General features: G+C 41.6%; 1 protein-coding gene across 1 annotated transcript in view; it reads left to right on the top strand.

Annotated features, from left to right (window-relative positions):
- Positions 1-23,530, top strand: part of SVEP1 (sushi, von Willebrand factor type A, EGF and pentraxin domain containing 1) — a 117,422-nt gene that overhangs the window by 79,063 nt on the left and 14,829 nt on the right. Inside the window, exons 32-46 of the mRNA XM_085042305.1 lie at positions 1,717-1,836; positions 2,582-2,758; positions 3,517-3,601; positions 3,918-4,109; positions 6,059-6,226; positions 8,128-8,800; positions 10,173-12,952; positions 14,130-14,355; positions 15,444-15,599; positions 17,465-17,528; positions 18,209-18,382; positions 19,351-19,524; positions 19,984-20,157; positions 21,642-21,818; positions 23,177-23,347. Coding sequence (XP_084898431.1) covers positions 1,717-1,836; positions 2,582-2,758; positions 3,517-3,601; positions 3,918-4,109; positions 6,059-6,226; positions 8,128-8,800; positions 10,173-12,952; positions 14,130-14,355; positions 15,444-15,599; positions 17,465-17,528; positions 18,209-18,382; positions 19,351-19,524; positions 19,984-20,157; positions 21,642-21,818; positions 23,177-23,347 — 5,511 coding nt within the window. The remainder of the gene's footprint in view (positions 1-1,716; positions 1,837-2,581; positions 2,759-3,516; positions 3,602-3,917; positions 4,110-6,058; positions 6,227-8,127; positions 8,801-10,172; positions 12,953-14,129; positions 14,356-15,443; positions 15,600-17,464; positions 17,529-18,208; positions 18,383-19,350; positions 19,525-19,983; positions 20,158-21,641; positions 21,819-23,176; positions 23,348-23,530) is intronic.

Here is a 23,530-nt window from a genome sequence, read left to right as displayed (position 1 = left end):
TACTTGGATCACTGCAGTCTTAGTCATGCCTAAAATGAGAGTTGCACTGCAAGAAACTGGCAAGATTTGTGTTTGATTTGACTCTTAATTCTATGTAAGTAGAGCACGTAGTTTTTTCAGCCAAGACAAACAAAAGAAAAGCCAACAGTGGTTTAGTTCTGCCAAAATTCACTTTGGAGTAGGATCCATCTAGTTTCATAGCATCCTGTCCACCAGCACTCCTTCAGAACATGCAGTCATCACAGGTGCTTCAAGGCTGTTCACATAGTTCAATCTCTATGGAGTAGGAGTCATGACTGTTCAGAAGGAAAAGGCTTATGCCCCACCTTCCAGCTTGCCTTGTCTCTCATAAAGCAGAGTAATGGGAAATGAAAACGAGAGTGGATTTGTCACCATGACCCATCATTTACCTTTCTGACTCATGCTTCAAGCAGGTGCTAACAAAGCCTGGTTTACCTATGCATTGAAGCATTCCTTTTGTACTGTTACGGGTCTGATTCACTGTGTACTTCCACTTCATTGGAAGTGTCTTGCCTAACAATAAAATACAGAAGAAATAGTCATTCCAGTTCTGCGGTGTTAGCACTTTGCTTTCTCCTGGTACTTGTGTAATTGGCAACTGTTTTGGTATTAATGCGCAGTTTTCATCCTGCATGTCAGAAAGAAACTCCTTTTCAATGTGATCAGACTCATTCAGCATTAAAGAATAAACTCTGCAACTCAGTAAATTGACTTGCTTTTTTAACCAGTTGCTTTTTTTGCTGGAAATGGGCAAAGAACCCAAGCTGTGTGTCTGCATGCTATACCTAGGTCAACAAGCATCCTGCAGGAGGGCATTTAGTGAAGAATTGTTCTACCTCTCTCTAACAGTCTGAAACAAGCACATTTATAGAAAATAATCCCTGATGCCAGCATTTTTGCAATTAGATACTTTGAAATTGACCTGTTGTAATTTTGACTCATTGTTTATTCATCAAGGACATTTCCTTACTGTCAAGATTAAAAGATGCTATGAGGTATTCTAGAGGGATTTCTTGTTCTTTTTTTTTTTCTGGGTGGTACCAAACTACATGGATCATAAATTATCAATTGGGATTTTTAGGTGCTACTGTTATGTAAATAGTTAATTATAATTACTAATATATGTTTAACTACTTCTAACTTTTCTTGCAATAGTAAACATTTCTTATTCCTAGTCTTATGCTGTTCAACAAAGATGGGGCTGTAATATTTTCAGAGTATTTCCCGTCTTGGCTGAGTTTCCTGTCTTACAAGTAAGAAGGTTTAGATATAGAGGATTTTCCAAGCAAGAGTTTAATGCAAAAATCCTTCTTCCTAGTGTCTACCCAGACTAGTAGTAACAATAGTTACAATATCTGTTGTTTTGCAGTTTGGAAGCTAGGTACTTTTTGTGGAAGTACTGAGTGAAGGTTAATAATATTTATCTCTAGTTTTCTCATGCTTTGCAATACTGTATTGTGAGTTATAATTAAAGTTAAAATGTAACTTTACAGTGAGTTACAAATATTTGTTTGAATATTAAATATTTTTACCAATGGATCAAAAAAAATGATTGCAGTAAGAGTGCTTTTTTATTATGCTACTTAAAGTTATTCCTCTTAGCAGTTAGTAAGACAGAAATTTAAAGCAAATTCTTGCTAGAAATAACACACTCGAGACGTGGTTTTTGTGGATTGCTTTGTTTTGTTTTTGCAGATGTTGATGAATGCGCTGTTGGATCAGACTGTGATGAGCATGCATCTTGTCTCAACACAAATGGATCCTATGTTTGCACTTGCATCCCACCTTACACAGGAGATGGTAAAAAATGTGCAGGTATGGGAAAGAAAATCATCAGGCTAGCCTTTCCAAGGTTCTGTGTAGGCTAGTATCCTGCTTCCCACTGTGGAAGACAGCTGCCAGTAATTAATATCTAGGACAGGCATCCTCTCATCTCCAGGTCAGTTTGGTCTGGATGAGTCTGTGTGAAGCACCTCCTTTTGTTTCTGGAAAACTCACCGCTCCAGCTGTCATTGAGATTCTGCTCCAAGACATACACACATGCAAAATCCTCTTGCACATGGAGCACAAGACCTATGAAGGCCATAGTGTGTGACTTCTCAGAGCAGAGCTTTGCAGTGGAGAAATACTTTAATACAGGCATCTGAGTAGGGCTAGAGCTGCCTATGGAAACATTAAACAAGGTAAATTTGGAAGAAGATAACAAGATAGTGGCTTAGGTTGGGATGAAAGGTAGCCGGGTTGTTTTCTTGTTCAGGGGTGGACATGCTGGAATGGGCTTTCCCACACAGAGGAAAAAATGACTGTAAGATGTGTTTGCTTCTGACAATGAATGCAAACTGAGTTACAGAGGGCTTTTCCATGGCAAGATTAGCTTTCTTCCCTGAGTCTTCAGTGTCTGTCACATATAAAACACAGAAAAGGCTGTGAACTACTTATGAGTGTTTTCCATGTGCTTTGCCTTCCTACTTTCAGCAAATTCCCAAGGATACCTCCTGCAACTTGTTTATAAAACCTGACACTCAGTTATATTATTCGTAGTTTCCCTCTTCCTCCTCAGAACCTGTGAAATGCCGTAATCCAGGGAACCCAGAGCATGGCCGTTTATATGGGCATACTTACAGTGTTGGCAGTGAAGTAACATTTTCCTGTGAAGATGGGTTCCAGCTGACAGGAGCAACAAAACTTACCTGCATGGAGTCTGGAGAGTGGAGCCACCCAATACCCTATTGTGAAGGTGTGGTTTCTGGGGAGAATGCATGTTGAAATGCAGCTTTAACATTAGAGAGATGGAAGGGTCAAAGTAGTAGTGAAGAGCCTTTAGAGACCACAGCAGCTTATGCAACCCTGCACTAGCAGATCTGGATCTCAGTGATGAAATCTTTGTTTTCTTAAGACATAAGCACAATTGTCATATTTGTAGTGGTACTTTCTTACACAGATTCTCCACTGCGTCAGAGGTATAGACTCATTCTAATGCAAGCATTAGAAGTGTATTTCTCCTCCACCCAGCCTTCCATTTTCAAGGAATTAATGACTTAAAGATCATTAACTGTGTTTCTGTGGATAAAAAGCAGCCAGAAAGAACAGGCTGATGCATGTAATTAGTCATGGTATAATAGCAGAAATTGTTTCTTTAGAAAACCAGAACAAATTAGATGAAGCAACAGGTAAAGTGAAGAGTTGACAAAAAAAAAAAAACAAAAAAAACAATTACTTTGTCCATAGAGAGAGGTAGATATGGAGTCCTCTTGACAGTCAAGCATGTGGTTTGTAGAGGGGTTATAACTACCTACAGGCAGTTAGTTCAGTTTCTCAGTAAGGTGAATTCAGATAAGAGTCCTAAATGTCATTTACAGGTTAGTCAAGAACTCAGTGTTACCTAGGGCTTTATACCTCTTTGAATCTATTCAGAGAAAACAAAGCAAATCCTAATTTTCTGTTCATTTTTGTTTGTGTTATATCAACCTCTCTTGTATTCCTGTCTTTTTAAAGCTATATCCTGTGGTGCTCCAGTTATTCCAGAGAACAGTGCCATTTTTGGCTCAAATTTTACATACCATAATAAGGTGGTGTACAGGTAGGAATTCAGTATGTTTGAAGTGCTGTATTAATAACTGACTGACGATCTGGCAGCAAATAAGAGTATGGCTGAATTGAGAGATTGGTTGAAGTGAAGGAGAGGAGCAAGATGGGATTAAAATAATGGAAAGACATTTGATTATAGATGTGGCTGTTCATTAGCAGAGCTGAATGTTTACTCCAGTACTACTTATCTATGCCCTGAAAAGAAAGATGGTTTATGCAGGTGTGGATGATGAGAAAAAAGGAATGGCTGATTATGATGTGCATGAAAGGCCCTGTGTTTGATAGCACTTTTTTTTCTTCTAACACAGGTGCAGTGATGGATACAACTTAGTGGGTGAAAGGGAAATTCTGTGCCTTGCTAGTGGCGTTTGGAATCATGCTCCCCCCTCCTGTGAAATGGTGATGTGCCCTAACCCACAGGATATCAGCAATGGAAGATACACACTGAGTGGCACAGCCTACCTTTCCTCTGTATCATACACCTGTGATGATGGATATAGGTAAATGCATGAACATTCCTGAGCCAAATGCAGGTGGCATGCTTGCTAGAAGCTCTAAATTATTTCTGAAAGAGACAAAGTTGGGATCATTGCTCAGAAAGATAAAGTACTAAAACAGAATTGAAGAAGACTTCTTTATATCTTGAGAGTACTTCCTGTGTTTTATCCTGAGCAGGAGCACTTCAGAAAAGTCACTCAGGATTTGCTATATACATATGTAATGCTTTCATTTTACCCTCTAACTTATAAAAATATCTTAAACTTCCAGAAAAAATGGTTTTCATTGTTTCTGAAAGTTCTCATTTGTCTTTTAAAGGTTATTATACCTCTACAATTGTTGTTCATACCCAATATTATTTTTGCTATTGCTTTACAATGCCTTTTGTGCAGGAACTTTCTGGAAGTTACTCATTTACTCTTTGAACTCTTTGTAGTAGTAATTTATTCTAAGGTATTGTTCTGTTTTACATTTGTAAGAAATTATACTGGAAACACATTTTTAACATGCTACAGTTAAAACTTAATACATTAATGCTATATCCAAGGATGTGGCTGCACATGCAGGTTTCTGCCCCTGATATCTGCTTGTACCTCTAGCAGATATACTTTGACATAAGTGGTCTCTTATGGACATGTTCAGAGATGGGTTTTTCCTGCATTTTCCTGCTGTAAGCATTTCCATGTTCAGATGCCGGCAGGTAGGTGAGGTATGTTCATTTGATGAATGTTTTAATCGTGTTAACATGACTTGATACATCAGCTGCAGTTCAGCGTGATGTTAACTCATAGATTCACATTGCGGGCTTGACTGTATTCCACTAAACCAGGCAGTGTTTTTACCAATACCAGTGAATTTTTTGACTATGGACTTCGGACATGGTATTCGGCAGCAAATACCATGTGAGTTTTGACTCTTTATCTTTGCCTGTCTACCACAGCTTGGGGAGAGAGGCCCTCTCTCCTGTGGTCACCACTCCAGAGGAAGCCCTCCCAAGCAGTGTCCATCATATGCATTATTTCTGGACCCATTCTCTTCTTTCATGCACCTCTTAAGTCTTTCTAGTCTTAAACATATTGCCACAGGTAGGCAGAGCCCAATTCCCTGACAAGGGCCTGTGCCAAATTTGTAAGGGCATTACAGGTCAGTGTTGCTCTTTTCCATTAACTTATTTCAGTCAACTAAACTTGGGGCTCTAATACCATTTGAGACCAAATTGTAGGGAATCAGGCCATCCCATGTAGGGCTCTCAGATATGATGTGGGACCTAGGGGGAGCCCACAGGCAGCTGACACAGCAGCTGGAGACAAGGAGTTTCATCCAGGGCACCTCAGGGTGCTGTTGCACACTCTGTTCCGACATCCAAGTCACACCCTCTGAACCAATGCTGTTTCCTTAGCTAAGGAGACCAAGAAATACCATCAACTTCAAATGTGTGCGGTCATTCACTCAAGCAAAATCCTTTACCTCCTGAAGGAACTGAATGCCTTTTTCTGAACAAACTTGAACTGGAGCATTTTATTCAGTGTTCTGGGTGAAGACAGTGGTTTAAGTCCTTGAGTGAATCAGGCCGCAGGCAGAGGCCTAGTAGCAAGTCTCAAGACTGGCATGTTTTTGATGACCAGCAAGTACATTTTTAATCTTAAACAAATATTTATTTCTCTTGTGCTCAAGATGGGCAAAGCTACAGCAGAAATTATTGTGTGTTTGCACAGAGCATTAAGGCCCCACATGAAATCCACCAGCTTTCTCTTCAAAGTAATGTGAAGACCAGCATTTTTCTGACAGCATCAGGGTGTTTTTCTACTAACAGATGTGAGATTTTGGGGTCTACCAATGTCAGTGAGAAAGACCCCTTAGTTTCACTGGGGCCAGGAAGTAAAGCAGCTCTTTCACTCTGTATCTCACCTGGAACGAAATGGTAGCCTTAATAATGATCTTTATGTCTCAGCCTTCAGGGACCTTCTGTACTTGTCTGTGCATCTTCAGGGAACTGGAACAGCACACCACCAACTTGCAAGGTTGTGTCTTGTGGGTCCCCTCCTGCCATCAAAGATGCAGTCATCAGTGGAGATAACTTTACTTTCGGAAACACGGTCTCTTACACGTGCAAGGAAGGGTATGTAGATTAGCACTACTGGACTAATAGGACAAGTAAAACTGGTGCACTGCTTCACAAGTCATTTATAACTGCACACTAATTCATTTTTACTATTTCTGTCCTAACTTTCTGGAAGTTAAATTCAAGGGAGATTTTTTTGTGGGCTGTTAAGTTAGCAGGAGATACAGGCATTTCTTAAAGTAGTTTCAGGGCAACTGAATACACTCTGGAAGGGCAGAATAGAGGAGAATCATGGGGAGTGATAGCACAATTCAATAGGAAGCCCTTTTCCTTGGGGTTACTAAATAACCAGTGCTTCTGTGGTGAACTCAAGGCTCTGATCATAACAAATTCCTTATGTCTCATCAGGGTGTAAAAATGCTTTTGGGGCAGTTTAACAAGTGTGTGTTGTGGTGATCTAAATTATATTTCCTTAAAATTATGACTGTTTATTGTGATGCATTCTTTTAAATCTGTTTCTATCTACTCTGGGTAGTGACCTTTCCAGACTCTATTTCATCAAAGAGGAGACTCAGTTTTGATGATATCAAGCATGAACGTATAATGCTGAACTCTGATCCTGCAAGAACCTTTGTACATGGTTATCTTTACAGCCTGTGAGCAGTTCCATTAAATTTCTTGGAACTGTTCTGGGTAAAAGGCAGCGTGGGTATGCAGAGCCTTTGCCAGTTTAGGCCCAAAGTGACTGGAGGATTTTCTGCTTTTTCTTGGTACAAAAAGGTAAATTGACAAGCCAGCATTTTTCTTATAAATTGGCTTTGCAATATTATTTGAAACAATTGAAGCAAAGCATCCTTACTCTGTTTCCTGGACTGTAATATGATTTTAAAAACTGCTTCTCTTTCCTGTGCAAGCATTTTAAATGGGATAGGATAGCAACATTTAAAGACCGTCACAGCTGTCTGTCTGTGACAGTGGATCATATCAAACAGTGGCACATAATAGGTTTTTTTCTGGGGTCCAGCCACGAGGCCTTGAAAACAAATCCTGCAAACAAGACAAAACACTTTTACAGGTGTTGCTTCAAAATCTGAACAGCCTGCAGTTGGAAAGCCACTGGAGACTTTGCAGTAGTTATTGTTTCTTTGCTTTCTGTGAGAGCACACCACAGAGGAAAAAAAATTAAGAAAACAGTCAGAGGTACTGTAAGTACACCATTGCCTGTTGCATATTTAAGCAGCAGGGGTTTAAATGCGGTGATGGGCAGCATGGATTAATGCTTGTCCCTGCAACCCAGCGACAGACTGGAGAACTGCAGCTACGCTAATGGTATTCATGTAGTAGAATGTTATTGTAAGTCATTTCATTGTTTTTTTCTAGTCAGCAGTAATTTTTTTATTGGCTTTCTAGTAATTTTTACAGTGAGCTTTTAGGTAGAAATTATTTTTAAATTGCTATATGCATTATTGGCAAGAAGATCTCTGGGTAACTCACTAAGAGGTTTCTCTTCGCTTGCAAGTGTGAAAATAGATTGACAGGTCTAATACAGAAACCAGAAAGGCCTTGCTGGGCTTTTTATCACTTTCTTTTCCAAACGTTTGCTAAACAGAAATAGTTTTTCAGTGGGATCATTTCTTTGAGGATTGCGTAGATTGTCACTGCACAATACTAGGTTTGTTGTAGTGGTTTGAGTCAAAATGGAAGTTCAGAAATGGTAATTGGATGGACAGATGAGAGAGAGACAATACACCACAAGGATACCCACCATTGTGATACCTCAGCCATGGATAAGTAGGCTTTAAGATTTTCCTTTTGAAGTTGATCATGGCTTTTGTAAAGGATCCTGTTCTTCTGGGGTTTTAGCAAACAAGCTCATACTGCAGGGGCTTCAGGAAACCATAGGTAGAGTTTGACAATGCTTGTCTTTTTGACTTCCTATGTGGTCTCCTTATCCACAGTTACACATTAGTTGGCCCTGCAACCATAGAGTGCTTAGCCAGCGGCAAGTGGAGCGTGAGCCACCAGCAGTGCCTGGCAGTATCCTGTGATGAACCACCCCACGTGGAAAATGCATCACCAGAGAGTGGCCACCGCCTCTTTGGCGATATAGCTTATTACTTCTGCTTGGATGGTTACAGCCTGGCTGATAACTCTCAGCTGCTTTGCAATGCAGAAGGGAAGTGGGTGCCTCCAGAGGGGAGGGACATGCCACACTGCATTGCTGATTTCTGTGAAAAGCCATCCACCGTCTCATACAGCATCCTGGAGTCCATTAGTAAAGCCAAGTTTGCAGCTGGCTCCATCGTGAGCTTCAAGTGCATGGAAGGCTTTGTTCTGAACACTTCATCCAAGATCGAATGCCTTCGAGGGGGCCAGTGGAATCCTTCTCCTCTGAGCATCCAGTGCATCCCTGTTCGCTGCGGAGAGCCTCCCCACATTAGCAATGGCTATGCCAGTGGGTCCAACTACAGCTTTGGAGCAGTGGTGGCTTATAGCTGCAACAAGGGTTTCTACATCAAGGGAGAGAAGAAGCGGACATGTGAGGCCACTGGCAACTGGAGTGGCAGTTTGCCTACATGCCACCCAGTGTCCTGTGGAGAAGCACCGCAGCTTGAGAATGGCTTTATTAAGGTACAGAATGAGTTTTTTCATCTGCCTAGTACCATGGCAAACTGAATATATCTTCACAACTCTTGCTGTTGCGGTTTTCTTCCTTATGTTTTGCTCTTCTGTTAAAATTGAGGCAGTGCATGATTGATGGAATAAGAAAGGGGAAGAGCGGGTGGATTTGTTTCAGAAAAATGTCTGAAAAGCATGAACACTTCATGGGATTTGGTATCATAAAGGGGTTTTCAGGTAGACTCAAGATGCCATATGACATACAATTGATTTCCTGCCCTCTTATTCCTTGTTTGTTTGGTTCTCGGGTAACTTTCAAGTCCCTTCTTGAGATATTTGAAGTACTGATGCCAGTTCACAAGCCTTGCTCTTTTCACTGCTATGAAAAAAATCTGATAAGCAATAGATAAATCACCTTGCAACAATTTCTCTTCTTTTGATGCAAGCACATTTCTTTACTGAAGTCAGAACTTCCCTTTCCTTTTCAAATTAAATTGAAATTATGCCTGAAGTTAAAAATCTCTTTGTGGCAGCCCAAACCTGTAATAACTGCTTAACCTATGTTTTTCTTTGATGCACAAGGATAATACTGTGGCAAGGAAGATCAAAAACACGTATAAAGATTTAATGTTGAATTTTTGAAGCATTTTTCTTCTGAACATCCTCCATCCTTCCTTAAATCTAACTACCAGGAAATCTGCAATTGCTAAATCTAGGGGAGGAAGGTTGGCATTACATTTCCTACCTGGGTTTCCAGCAGTAATAGCAACAATTTCTGTTCAGACTCCCACACAGATACATCTTCTAATTAATGCACATCACTCTGTTTTGTCTTCCTTCATATATTTGTTACATTTGGAGAAATTTTTTAATACCTCAGTCAGAGCTCAGCCTGCAACTTTGAGGTGCTCCTCAGCTGCCTGCTCAAGGCCCTGCAGCTGACTATGTTGCATTTATAAATGTCTCCTAGTAGGGCTCCCACCTTAGATAGACCTGGAAGGTAAAGAATCTTGAAAACAATAGGACATTTGGTAGCAGCTTCCCCTGGTCCATTTCTTTTCCATCTTCCTGTTCACACATATTTTGGTCTCATGGGTCAGGAAGGGTGAAGGCAGAGGAATTCTTTTCTAGCTTTTACATTTTAAGCCCTGAATTTTCTGTTTTCTTTTGGTAGTGCTCTCAGATTTCCTGACAACAGAGTGCATCATTTGAGGCAAGATATTTTGTGGCAGTTAACTTGCCTTCATTCCTTTTGAAACAATCTTACTGCTGTCAGGGATTCAGCTAGAAGCTAAACCAGGAGAACACAGAAATTAAATCAGTCTCCTTTTGCCCAATCATGCATCCTCATTTCAGACATGTCTCTGTCTTACCTGTTTTTCAGGAAACCACTGGACACTTCTTTGAGAATCAGGCAATTTATCAGTGTGACCCTGGTTACCAGATGGTCGGGACCCCTGTGTTTATCTGCCAAGCTAATCGGCAATGGTACAGTGAATCACCTCCTTACTGTGCTCCCCTCAGCTGTGAAAAACCACCAGCCATCCAGCATGGCTACTCCAAGGGAGAAACTTTTGATATGGGCTCCAAAGTTGAGTTTTTCTGTGATGAAGGCTATGAGCTGATTGGAGATGTTTCATGGACATGTCAAAAGTCTGGGAAATGGAACAAAAAGCAAAGCCCCAAATGTCTGCCAACAAAATGTCCAGAACCACCCTTGGCAGAAAATCAGCTGGTCTTGAGGGAAGTGTCTTACCAAGTTGGTGTTGTACAGTTCTCCTGCAAGGAGGGTTATGTTTTGCATGGCTCCTCTGTACTGAAATGCTTGCCATCACAGAAGTGGAATGATTCCTTTCCATTCTGCAAAGTTGTACAGTGTTCTGCACCTCCCTATATCGCATATGGTGACCCCTTGAATTCATCTCTTCATTTTGGTAGTGCTGTGAAATACGTCTGTGTGGATGGGTTTTTACTGAAGGGTGAGTCCACCATCAGATGTCAAGCTAATGGCTCATGGAGCATGCCTTTGCCAGAATGTATTCCTGTGGAGTGCCCTCAACCAGAAGAAATTCAGAATGGCATTGTTGATGTGCAGGGCCTCACCTTCCTTAGCACAGCCCTCTACACGTGTAAACCAGGTTTTGAACTGCTAGGGAACACAACTGTCCTCTGTGGAGAAGATGGACAATGGCTTGGGGGAAGGCCAGTTTGCAAACCTATTCAATGCCCAATGCCTAAGGAGATCCTCAATGGCAAATACTCATTCACAAGCTTCCATTATGGGCAGACAGTTAGGTATTTCTGTGACAGAGGTTTCCAGCTCCAAGGGGAGGAAATGCTCAGATGCCTAGAAACAGGACAGTGGAGTACAGAGGTTCCCTCTTGCAAAGCCATAAATTGCCCACCCCCTCAACCCATTGAGAATGGCTTTGTGGAGGGTGCAGATTATAGCTACGGGGCCATGGTCATTTACAGCTGTGTGCCAGGCTTCCAGCTGTCAGGCCTTGCCATGCAGACCTGTGAAGAATCGGGATGGTCCAGCTCCACACCAATCTGCCTTCCAATAGACTGCGGCCTGCCTCCTCACATTGACTTTGGAGAGTACATGCAATTGAGACATGGGGAAAGACGTTCCGACCTGGAGGGTGTCACAGAGAGTCCCTCCCTTTCGCATATGTTGCTGTCTGACAAAATGAAAGACTTCAAAAGTTCCTTGAAGGAGGACAGTACAATGCAGCTCACCACATTCTTGTTTGGGACTATCATTTTATACACGTGCTACTCTGGCTATGAGCTGCTGGGAAACCCTGTTCTATCTTGCCAAGAGGACGGAGCTTGGAATGGCACTGCCCCTGCCTGTGTTTCAATAGAGTGCACCTTGCCGTCACCCCCAGAGAACGGTTTTTTGCATGTCACTGAGAACACACTGGGCAGCACAGTGCGGTACTCCTGCAGGCCAGGATTCATGCTCATTGGCTCTGACACACGCCTGTGCTTGCCAAGTCGGCAGTGGAGTCACACCGCTCCTTACTGCAAAGCATTAACGTGCAATTCACCTACCCAGCTTATGAACGGGAAGATAAGAGGGGAAAACTACACCTGTGGGAGTGTTGTCCACTATGAGTGTGATCCTGGTTACCAGTTAAATGGTCCTGCAGAGAGGAGATGCCAAGAAAGCCAGAAATGGGATGGCAGTGAACCAATTTGCATTCCTGTTTCCTGCAGCCCACCACCAGTTTTGGAGAACGGTCAGGTGACTGGAGAGGACTACACCTTCCAGAGACTTACAGAGTATAGCTGCAATGAAGGTTTCCAGTTAGATGGGGACAGGAGTAGAGTCTGCCTTGCAAATGGAAGCTGGAGCGGAATCACTCCAGTTTGCAAAGCTGTGACCTGCCCAGTGCCACTGCCTCTTCCCAATGGGAGAACTACTGGCTCAGATTTCAGCTTTAAGAAGGAAGTGCACTATCACTGCAATGATGGTTATACCCTGCGAGGAGCATCTACACTTACCTGTCAGAGTGATGGTACCTGGGACTCAGAAGCTCCACACTGTGAACCAGTCATTTGTGGACCCCCCGAAGACATCTCCCATGGCTTTTTGAACGGCTCAGCCTTTACATATGGGGATCTTGTCCACTATATATGCTTCCCTGGTTATGAGCTGCATGGTAATCCCTTACGGCAATGTCTGTCCAATGGCTCCTGGAGTGGAAGCCTTCCATCTTGCCTACCCTGTCTGTGTCCTACGCCACAGATTCAGAATGGGGTAGTTCTTGGTACAGACTTCAGCTGTGGTGTAAGTGTCCAGTTTCAGTGCCTGGAGGGCTTCAAACTGCTGGGGCTTTCTGAAGTCACCTGTGAGGCAGCTGGCAAATGGAGTTCTGGGTTTCCTCGCTGTGGACAGATTTCCTGCGGTGCTCCACCCATCATCCCCAACACATTTATCAATGGGAGCAGCTCTGAAGATGAGAACACCATCATCTATACCTGCTTGACAGGTTTTGTCATGAAGGGGAGTCCAGAACTGACGTGTGTGGAGACTGGCATGTGGAAGAAGCCATACCCAAGCTGTGAGCTGTTAAGCTGTGGCCCACCACCATCTATCCCAAATGCAGAGGTTCTTGGGAACACTTACACTTATGGAAGTAAGGTCCAGTACAGGTAAGGATGATGCCACTATTCTGTTTTCATAAAAAGTCCCTGAAGGAATTAAAATTGAAGATTTATGTACCCTCAGTTAGTGCAACTTTTTACATACTCAGATTGACAAAGCCCACGTTGCCATGCACTTTATAAAATATTATTTGGACCACTTATGAAAACTCGAAAAAGGCATTTCAGCTTGTTAGGCTGATGCCTCGACTGACTTTTATTTACGATTTCCATTTACTTTCCTATTCTCCTCCTCTGAAGCACTGGTTTCAACATACAGGTTTTGTTAGCAGGTGAGTGTAACAGTCAGCAGGGTGTGCAGCTTGCCTCCTCCTGGCATTGCCTTTATTCTTTCCTTCTGCTTCAGGTGCCTGTTGTAATATAGAAGAGCTGATATCTCTCTTGTGCCATTTTCTGTACAGCAGCACTGTGTGTCAGCAAGTTACTCCTTTGTCAGATATGAGAAACTGAGGGGTTTTGTTAAGTTCTTGAAGTGTGTATACTGGAGATCTCTTTCTTCAAGATGAAGAAAGCCTTAGCAAGAGGGGAGATGGTTTTTCTACGGTCAAAGCAAGTAATGGCATGGGACAGAACTGGGACAGAGATGGCAGGTGGGTGAATTGAACAGTGTCAGTCATTTCCATGCAACTTGAACACGGTGAAGGGAGTGCTGCTGCCATTTTACAAGTGATCCCACCTAGTGCAAGCCAGTTGAGTTGTTGTTGGTAAAGCACCATCGAATTAGCCTTAAATGTCTAAGCAAATCATCTGTGGTCAGGGTAAAGCTTGGTTTCTTGGAAGAAAGTAAGATCACATTTAGAATTGCTTGGTGCTCACACACAATCTTTACCTCACAAAAGACCCTCCTAGCAAAGAGAAGGATAGTGTAGAAACTTCACTAAAATATCCAGTACCCTCTACGCACTAAAGCCACCAACTCATTTTCTATTGTGATGCTGCAGCAGCATGAAACAACTGGAAATGAAGTCTGAAGTCTCCAGCTCTTGCAACAGAATGAACAGAATGAACCTGTGCTTCTTACAGGTTTACCTTGAAATAATATAGAAATCTTGAGATGCGCTTATTAACAGCTAATGCCGAAAAAATACTTTCCTGACTTTGAAATTTATGGGTTAGCTCATTCCTAGCTGTGTCTCTGTGGTCAGGTCTTCTTGCTGTGTTGCAGATGTCTGGAAGGCTACACAATGGCGACAGAAGTGGATGTGTGCACTTGCCAGGAAGATGGACAGTGGTCTCCTCAAAGTATTTCCTGTTGCCCCAGAAAGTGTCCCCTCCCAGAAAATATCACTAATGTAATCGCACTTGGGAACAACTTCACTGTGAACACAAGTATCACTTTGTCATGTGTAGAAGGCTACACTCTGGTGGGAGCAAACACATCTACATGCAAGGTATAGTTTTATTGGCATTGTTTTATTCTGTTGGCTTTCTTGAATTCACAAGTCCTTCTCCTATCTTCCTTACCTTTTTGCCCTTAATTGGACACAACAAAAAATGTTCAAAACATATCCTGCAAAATCTAATATGTTTGGTTGTTTCCCAGTAAGAACAATTATTTGTTTTCTTTGTATAGACTTTCAGAACTAGAAATTATTTCTTTCTTCCATCAAAAGATAATGCTGTCCTTTAGAAAAGCATTTATTTGATTACATTCCAGGCACTAAATCATGTCTGAGATTTTAAAAATTTATGTCCAAAATTTCTAACGTATTTTGAGGATTGCATGCAGAGGTCTTTTTCTCCAGAATAACAGGCAACACACATTTTAATCCACTATACACTTGTAGAAACTTGAATCCTCTAAGTGTTAAAGAGCAAACATCTTCATAAATTCCACTGATAACCTCCTGTCACATTAGCTGTGGACAAGCTCATCTTCAGTTTGTAAATATACTTTTAAAGTCGCTAGGTATGCTCATATGAGAAAAGCTGAGCATGTGTGAGTTTGCAAAATAAGCACTTCTTATGGAAAGGTTTTCCCCTTACTTTGCTGTTTCAAATATCTGTGGAAATAGGAGCCTTTGACAAGTGTTTCTTCAGGTATCAGACTTCACTTAGTGGTTCAAAGAAGGCTGCTGAAGCTCTTAGTCATGGTGTTAGACATCCAACAAGGAGAGAAATATAAAATATGAAATCAGGCAGATGTAGTTTTCATTCTTCTGATGTGTTCCCTGAGCAATAAGGTGACTTTGTGCCCATTAACTTGCTTTTTTCCAACCTTTTTTTTCCCATTTTACCTTTTGTTCCTTCTGTCTTGTCTGAATGCTTAAACTAAGTGTTCCTGCCAAAGCTAAGCTCCAGTCTTCGTTGACATCTTAAAATTGTTACTTAAATTACGAAGTTTTATAAAGGATTGAACAGATAATATTATTTCTATACACCCACAGCAACTGAATGTTTCGACTATGATTTTTCAATTTTATGTTAATTAAACATATAAAACAGTGCTTTTACATTTCTAATTACATTTATTTTTCAGGAAAATGGTGTTTGGGTTCCACCATTTTCTGCTAACATCTGCAGTCCTGTGTCCTGTGGAATTCCAGAGTCTCCAGAGCATGGATTTGTGGTTGGCACTAAATACAATTACAAAGATGTGTCTCTTTATAAATGTGATTCTGGCTATGAATTACAAGTAAGCAAGCTCAAATTTCCAACACTCTAAACTTTTAGTTGTCATTTTCTGTTCCTGTGTGATTGCTGTGGACTGTTTCATCCATATTGATGTATTCCCTTAACTGTCATAGAATCTGGGTGTTTGCTGGTTTTGTTATTGTCTGTAGAGTGTTCATGGTATGTTTGGGACAGTCTTTGAATGGCTTAAGTGTGTATTTGAAGCAAATATAAGAATCCTGTTCAGAGGTATATGTCCAGCAGATATCTTGCAGTGTTTGAGGTTTCTTAACTGAAGTCCTCTGCAAATACAGCATTACGCATGCTTGGGACCATAAGTCATGGGAAACTTAATTTCTCATGTACTACTCCCTTGACCTGGTTCTTTAGCTAGAGTTAGATTACAATTTTTCCTTCTGTTTTGTAGTGTCCCAAGCATTATGTCTGCTGTGCAAAGACTTGTGCCTTCCAGTTCCTGATAAACCTCACTGCCCTCAATTCTATGACATTGCTAGATGGTATTAAAGTGATATATCAAAGATATTCCAGTTTGTTCATTGGCAGCTTTATTCCCTGATGGAGAAAGAATCAAAGTTCTTTCCTGTCCATTGTTTTTATTATGGCTTTTATCCCCATCTGAGCTCTGAAACAGCATTGCTTTCCCAGTATCAGAACTCAGGCTAGCAAGTTCAGAGCTGTCTCGGGGGTGTTTTCAAAAGCTGCAGAGAATTCAGAAATGACAGTATGTTGCTGAGGCACAGCATGATCTCAACTATCCCCAGGTGATGACAGAGTGAGACATGAGGTGGTGAGGTGTCTCCAGAATGGAGTCTGGCTCTTAATGCCGGTTTTGTGAGTACCAAGCAGAATGCAGGATTGTGCTTACTTTGTGCTGTCATAACACCAGTAATTAATTGAGAACTTCATGCATATAAAATCACCCAGTCAGAACCTAATTCACTCAGTCAAGATAAAAATAAAGTTTTGGAGAATGCTTAGGTAACAATGAATTTAATTTTCACTATGTTGTCAAATATGCATTATCACTGGGAATGGAGGTGTTGGTATTTTGACAAAAACTTAGAGCTGCTGTTTCAAGTAATTTTTGGAGGTAATAAGCCAGTGTTTTTATACAGTAACAAGTTCTCCCAAGCTTTGTATTCCAGTTTCGCCGCCTAGTGTCGAACTGAGTCCCTGCTGTTGAAGAGAAGTCCTGCTTTTTTCCTTTGGGAAGCAAAGCCCATTGGGTGTGATACCATACAACACACATGTCAAATAGCTGCCCTTTATCAACCGGTTTGCTTTGTAAGGAAAGTACATTACATCAAGGGAGAAAGTTAGATACTGTTCTGCATGTCTCAGACTAAAATAAGAATTAAATCCTGGGCTATTAGACTGTCTATAAAGCCTGTATATAAGAAAGAAATAATGTAATTTATAGGCAAATATAAAGAATGAGTGTTTGGGATGTGGCTAAATCAGCACATCACATTTATAAAACATAAGTTTGTGCTTTTGTTGAAAAAATTACTAGTTGAATTTCCTATAAGTGAGTCCTGAAAGGAGAAAATTTGTCATCACAAGGCATTTCTGGGAACAAGAATGATAAAACTGACAAAAAAGATGATACTCTAGAGAGATGGACAAGAGAACTAAATAAGTGGCCCCACAAACTTGTCGTTTATGAAGTATACCCATAATTTTTCAGAAAGGAGTTCTGTCTTAAACTCTACTAGTAGACTTGGGCTGTAGCACTTAGTTTTCCTCTTTACATGAGTTGCACATGGAGAAAAAGCCTCCTCACCTTGATGGATCCTAAACATCACAGGAGAAAAGAGTTAACTAAGTAAAGTTGTTCTTTGAACATTTTTTTTTTTTGTTTTACAGGGTGATGCAGAACGGACTTGCCAAGAGGACAAGCTTTGGAGTGGCACCGTGCCAGCGTGCAGAAGTACGTTCTACCTGAGTCTATTATTTAATGTTGGTCAGGGATGATATCACACAACAAAAAACAGTAATGCTCATTTTGCTTTATAAGTCATACTGTCTGCATTTATCTAAATATTTTTGGTAAGTACTACTAATAACAATCTGGAAAAGTTGAAGAATTGCTGGTGTATGCAGGTGGTAGTGTGAAGGAAATCTCTACATCTTTCTGCCTTGCTCCTGTGCAGAGAGCTTCTAGGTTTAAATAGTGCTGACACTTGAGGTCATGATTTCTGGGGTTACTGAGGACCTCTGAACACCTTAGTTGCCAGGAGTCACAGGTATTTAGCATCCTCAGATGTAACTCTATGGAAATTCATTCTCAAAGGTACTTCACCTCTCTGAGATGTCACTGATTGGAGTGCCAAAATAGGAGCTTCTACAAAAATGCTTATGTGGACTTCAGCTGTTGGCAACAGTTTCCTGAGGCTTCCTGCCAGCTCAGCCACAATAGATTTATTTTTTTTTAGCAGAAAGTGGAAGCACCAAGCATGATTCTGCTCTGTTACTCATGACCAATTCCTGGCAATGACCAGACAACTGCTGTGTTCTTTCCTGTTTCTCAGAGTAAAATCTGTGGAGGAGGGGTGAACAGGACAGGCCATATACATTATGTTTGATTGGAAAGTACTGCTTATGTTACAGGAATATCATGTGGACCCCCAGACATGATAGAAAATGGATCTGTTCAGGGACAGGAGTTCCTGTTTGGCAGTGAAGTTTTTTACAGCTGTGACCCTGGCTTTGAGCTACAGGGACCAAGCCGGAGGATTTGCCATGTTGACAAAAAGTGGAGCCCTTCCACCCCAACTTGCGTGCGTAAGTAACAAACAGAGCAATGTCCAGGAAAGCTAGGGAATGCGGAAAGTGTTTTGGCTGGCTTCCTCCCTGTCTTCTCCTCCTGCAGAGGGACTGTAAAAGGAGGAGCCAGAGGAAAAGCCAGCAGAGAAGTTCTCGTTGGCAGTACCTCTCTGATCTGAAGCAAGCTCCTTTTGGCACATTGAAATGGCACAAAAATAGAGTCATGCTCAGGTCAGTAGGGTAGGAATGTGGCCTGCTGTGTCTGACTTGTATGAACTGTGGGGTGCAGGGCCTTGGACATCATGTTCACCCCTGCTATGCCAAAGCTAATATATCCTGGCTACTCAGTATGTCTGGGTAGCAAAACTGTGCTCCCTAGGATCAAATCTTGGCTCTCTATCAAGAAGATAACTAGTTAAGGGAGGAAAAGAGGGAAATTGGAAATTGGAATGAGGGATTTATGACTTGTTTCATACAGCTTATAAATAAAATGCCAATATTTATAGTCTTTACAAATAAATAATTTTATGTCTTCTCATGTCATAGTCCTATGCCTTGCATTCTTGTCTCTCACCTCTGGTGAATTTACCTGGTCTCCACAATGTAGGACAGGGGTCAAGATCCTTCTTAGCTACTGCCGTTTTTCTTGAGCACATATTAGATCTTGCACTGTACAGGCACAAAGGAGACTGGAAATGCAGCCTCAGGCCTGCTCAGAAGACGTATTCTGCATCCTCTGTTGGCTTGAACACACCTCATAGCTTACAATACCATCAAATACATTTGGACACATTATCGTGTCTGCACTGTGAACCTCAGGAGAAAGGGCGAGGCAGGAATTGTGTAACCTTTCTCCATGTAACAGTTTACAACTTCTCTCTTCCTGTCGTTCCATTAAGAGTGAGAACAGAGCTATCAGACAGTGTGTGACTGATAGGACAGTCTTCATTGTGTGTATAAAACCCAAAAGCTTTCTTCTCTCCTAGAAATTACTTGTGGGCTGCATCCCTCCATTGAAAAAGCAGAGGCCATTTCTACTGGAAGCACCTACAGAAGTAATGTAACCTTTGTGTGCAGCTCTGGATACCATCTTGTTGGGCCCCAGAATATCACATGTCTTGCCAATGGGAGCTGGAGTAAACCCTTGCCATTGTGTGAAGGTACCTGTTTGGTTTCACGTCCTGGGACATTTCGATCTGGGTTAAGCAATAGCTCCTCTCTTATGCATGCATATCATATGATCCAGAGATTGAGTTCCTTTTCAGAAATTATTCTGTAACCCTGGGTTGCTGCAGTTTATGTCAGTGTCAAGAAAGAATTATTTCCATCAAGAATGATTTCCGTCTTTCTGCCCCACTGACCCCAGTATGAAGTCATAAATGTGTCCTCACTTCCCCGTTTTGCTGGCCTGAAAAAACATGTTGCTGGGGCTTTTCTCCATCACTGGGAGGAGCTTCTTCTCTAGGCTGGCTGCATTTCCTTCCCAGGGCTATTGAATCAAAGTTCTTTGTGACTTACATGTCTGTGGCAACTTTAAACATATTGTGAGACTAATTCAGGAATTGTTGGAAGTCTGGGACTAATATCAAGCTGAATTAATAAGACCTCTTCCTTTGCAGAGACCAGATGCAAAATTCCAATTCCCTTGCTGAATGGGAAAGCAATTTATGAAAACAATACAGTTGGCAGTACAGTAACATATCTCTGTGAGAGGGGATACAGCTTGGAAGGAGAACCTGCAGCAGAGTGCACAAGAGATGGAAGATGGAGTAATCCCTTGCCTCTCTGTAAACGTGTGTGTTTGCTTTGTAATGGAAAAGTGGTCTCAATTTGTAAGCACTACAGGCCAGGCTACTCTTCATTTAAACTGGCAGTAAATTAGAGCAGCTTCTGCAGATCTTTGTGGAAATATACTGTAATTTTCCTCTGGACTAGCCAAGAACAAAATTTGTCCTTCTAGTTTAAAAAATAGGTTTGGTCTACGTTGGGAGATTTGGTGGTGTGCATCCCATTTTTGCAGAGAAACAACCAGGAGCAGTTATTGGTACAAGCTAAAGCATTAACTTCTCTGAGTGTATTATGAGTGACAGTAAAAAAACAAGCTGTCTTCTGCATTGCTCCCTTGAGTTGGAAAGATGACATAAAATGGAATTATTATAGTCAACCACTTGATATATAGTAGGAGCAGGTGAGAGAAACATTTGGAGAAGAAGACAAAGGGGAGATGTTATTGTTATCCACAAGTGACATATTGAGAGGGTGTAAAGGAAAAAAGTGCCAGACTCTTCTCAGAGTTGCATGAAAGGTGATTCCTAGTTGAAATAAAGGAAACTCCAGTGAAGTTTTTGAAGAAACTCTTTACCATCAACACAGTCAGAGGAACAGAGAACCAGAGAGGACATGAAATTTCCATCCACAGAGTTACTCCTATTTCAATTGGTCAGGTTCCAGAGAAACTTCTGACCTAGTTGGCCCTGCTTGGAGAAGCAAGTTGGACTTAATGGCTGCATAACTTCTTCTGCAGTTCTGTGAAATAGCATGTTACATACATGTCCACTGTGCACACACATGCACAATAGCCCCTTCTTGTTGCTGTATTGTTGCTGTATGTGTGTGTAACTAATTTTAAGACCTAGTGTAGTCTTAGGGTGGTTAATTGAGACATTTAATTTTTATATTACAAAGTATTCATAGTATTTTAGTATCAAGAAACTGGCATAAATCTCTGCTCTATATAGATCAAATCTTTTCCACATTTGTGATGAGATCAACAGACCATGGAAAAATAGCCCAGCAAGTTTTCAGACAGCAATAAATAAAATCAGAGAAATTCTAAACTCTAATGAATGTCACAGTAAGTCTCTAATCAAACATCTGGATTTTTGCTGCTCTTTCTTGGTCCAGCCCTCAGAACACAAAGTAGGATAGGTCTGGTTCTCTTTCATAGAAGGGTTATGGGTAAGGACAAGAGAAAATGGTTTCACAGGAACAAGTAGGATGGTCCTCACTTAAATCCCTAGTATGTCCTCTCCTGGCATCAGCACAGTATGGTAGCAAGCCATGTGACAGCAGTGAATCAAACATTTTTTAATTATTATTTTATGACCCAAATCTCATCATTTCAAATCAAATTATAAATTGGATTCATGTGCAGCATCCATTTCTATTGCTATTCATATGTTTTGGGTTTGAAATTTGCAGAAACGATTCTAAAGTTTCTCCCTTCCATCTCTTTTTCTCCCATTCTCCTTTTGCCTCACACCATTTCTCTGTACAGCAAACCCTTGTCCTGTGCCTTTCATAATCCCTGAGAACGCCCTTCTGTCGGAGGTGGATTTTCATGTTGGTCAGAATGTATCCATCAGGTGCAGGGAAGGCTACCAGCTGAAAGGACAGTCTGTGATAACCTGTAATGCTGATGAGACCTGGACTCCAGCAACAGCTAAGTGTGAAAGTAAGTACATGACATGCAGTTCCACAGGGATTGGTACTTTCCAGAGAGCTCTGAGAAGCTCTGCAGTAGACCAATGTGCTTTTTCTTTTTGACAGAGTTATTTCTTTAAAAGGATTCAGAGCACATTTATGTGGGTTGATGCCTCAACAGTATTCATCCTACTATCTACTAGGCCCTCCTGTAAATGCATTGTCTATTTACCTATTGCAAGCCCTGGAGCTGAGATTGGTTGATGCATACCCTATATACCCTAAGAATTATACCTATGAAATTATGGGTGATGAGACAACAGTTTCAGGAAGAGGCGTTGCCGTTGATTCTATTTATTGATACAGACAGAAGGTATAGTGTCCTTTTGCAAGCATGCCTGAAAGCTTTTTGGCTTCTTGCAAGCAATATTGTTTAGATTCATGAGATCACGGAATGGCTTGGGTTGGAAAGGACCTTAAAGGTCATCAAGTTCCAGCCTGTCTGCCAAAGGGCAGGGATGCCATTCACTACATCAGGTTGCTCAGGGCCCCATCCAACCTGGCCTGGAACACTTCCAGGTATGGGGCATCCACAGCTTCTCTGGGCAGCCTGTTCCAGCACCTCATCAGTGTCTGGGTAAAGAATTTCTTTCTGATATCTAAATTAAGCCTGCCTTCTTTCAGTTTAAAACCATTGCTTCTTGTCCTGTCTCTATCTCCCTGTATAAATATTCCCTCCTTTTAATAAGACCCCTTAAGATACTGTAAAGCTGCAATGAACTCTCCCTGAGGCCTTCTCTTACCCATTTTGAATAATCCCAGCTTTCTCGGCCTGTCTTGGTAGGAGAGTTGCTCCATCCCTTTGATCATTTTTGTGGCTGTTCTCTGGACTCAGTCTAAGAGATCAATGTCTTCCTTGTACTGACATCACCGGTTTGGATGCAGCACTCCAAATGAGGTCTCGTGAGGGCAGAATACAGTGAGATACTTCCCTCTCTCACCCTGCTGGTCACACTTCTTCTGATGCAGCCCAGGATACAGCTGACTTTTGGGGCTGTGAGTGCACACTGTTGGGTCGTGTCCAGTCTCTCACCAAAAAGAATCCCCAAGCCCTTCCCAGGATCATTCTCAGTGACTTGTTCTCCCAGTCTGTACTTACGTTTCAGATTGCTCTGACCAGAGTGCAGCACTCTGCAGTTGGACTTGTTGAACATCACGGGGTTCTCATGGGGTTCTCAAGTTTGTCCAGATTCCAGGGCACCACTACTGATTTACCACCAGAGGTGTGTCTCTGGCACCACGCCCCCAGACAGCATTGTGTCCAGGGTTAGAACCTGTATTGTGTGGGCACTGCAGCTCACCCCCATCTGGATGATTTCTTTTGTTTAGAGATCTCTTGTGGTGCCCCAGCTCATGTAGAGAATGCTCTGATTCGTGGTGGCTCCTATCAGTATGGAGACATGATCACCTATTCATGCTACAGTGGGTACATGCTGGAGGGGCCCCTGCGGAGCATTTGCTTGGAAAATGGAACATGGACAACACCACCTACCTGCAAAGGTAAGTCCTTTTAATTAACAGGAGGATATCTTACCTTGCCATAAGCACAGAGGTGTCATCCTGGGTGCAATAAAAATGAAAGTGAAATTTTTGCTAGTTTCAGTGCAGTCATAGTTTAACTCAGGGCATTTAAAGTGCAGATTCTTGCTTTATTTCCAAGTTAAAGAGAAGACTTATTTCTAA

The sequence above is a fragment of the Lichenostomus cassidix genome, chromosome Z (genome assembly GCF_008360975.1).
Source record: "Lichenostomus cassidix isolate B80296 chromosome Z, HeHo_3.0, whole genome shotgun sequence".
In the NCBI taxonomy this organism is placed as follows: domain Eukaryota; kingdom Metazoa; phylum Chordata; class Aves; order Passeriformes; family Meliphagidae; genus Lichenostomus; species Lichenostomus cassidix.
This window is presented reverse-complemented; position numbering and strand designations above follow the sequence as displayed.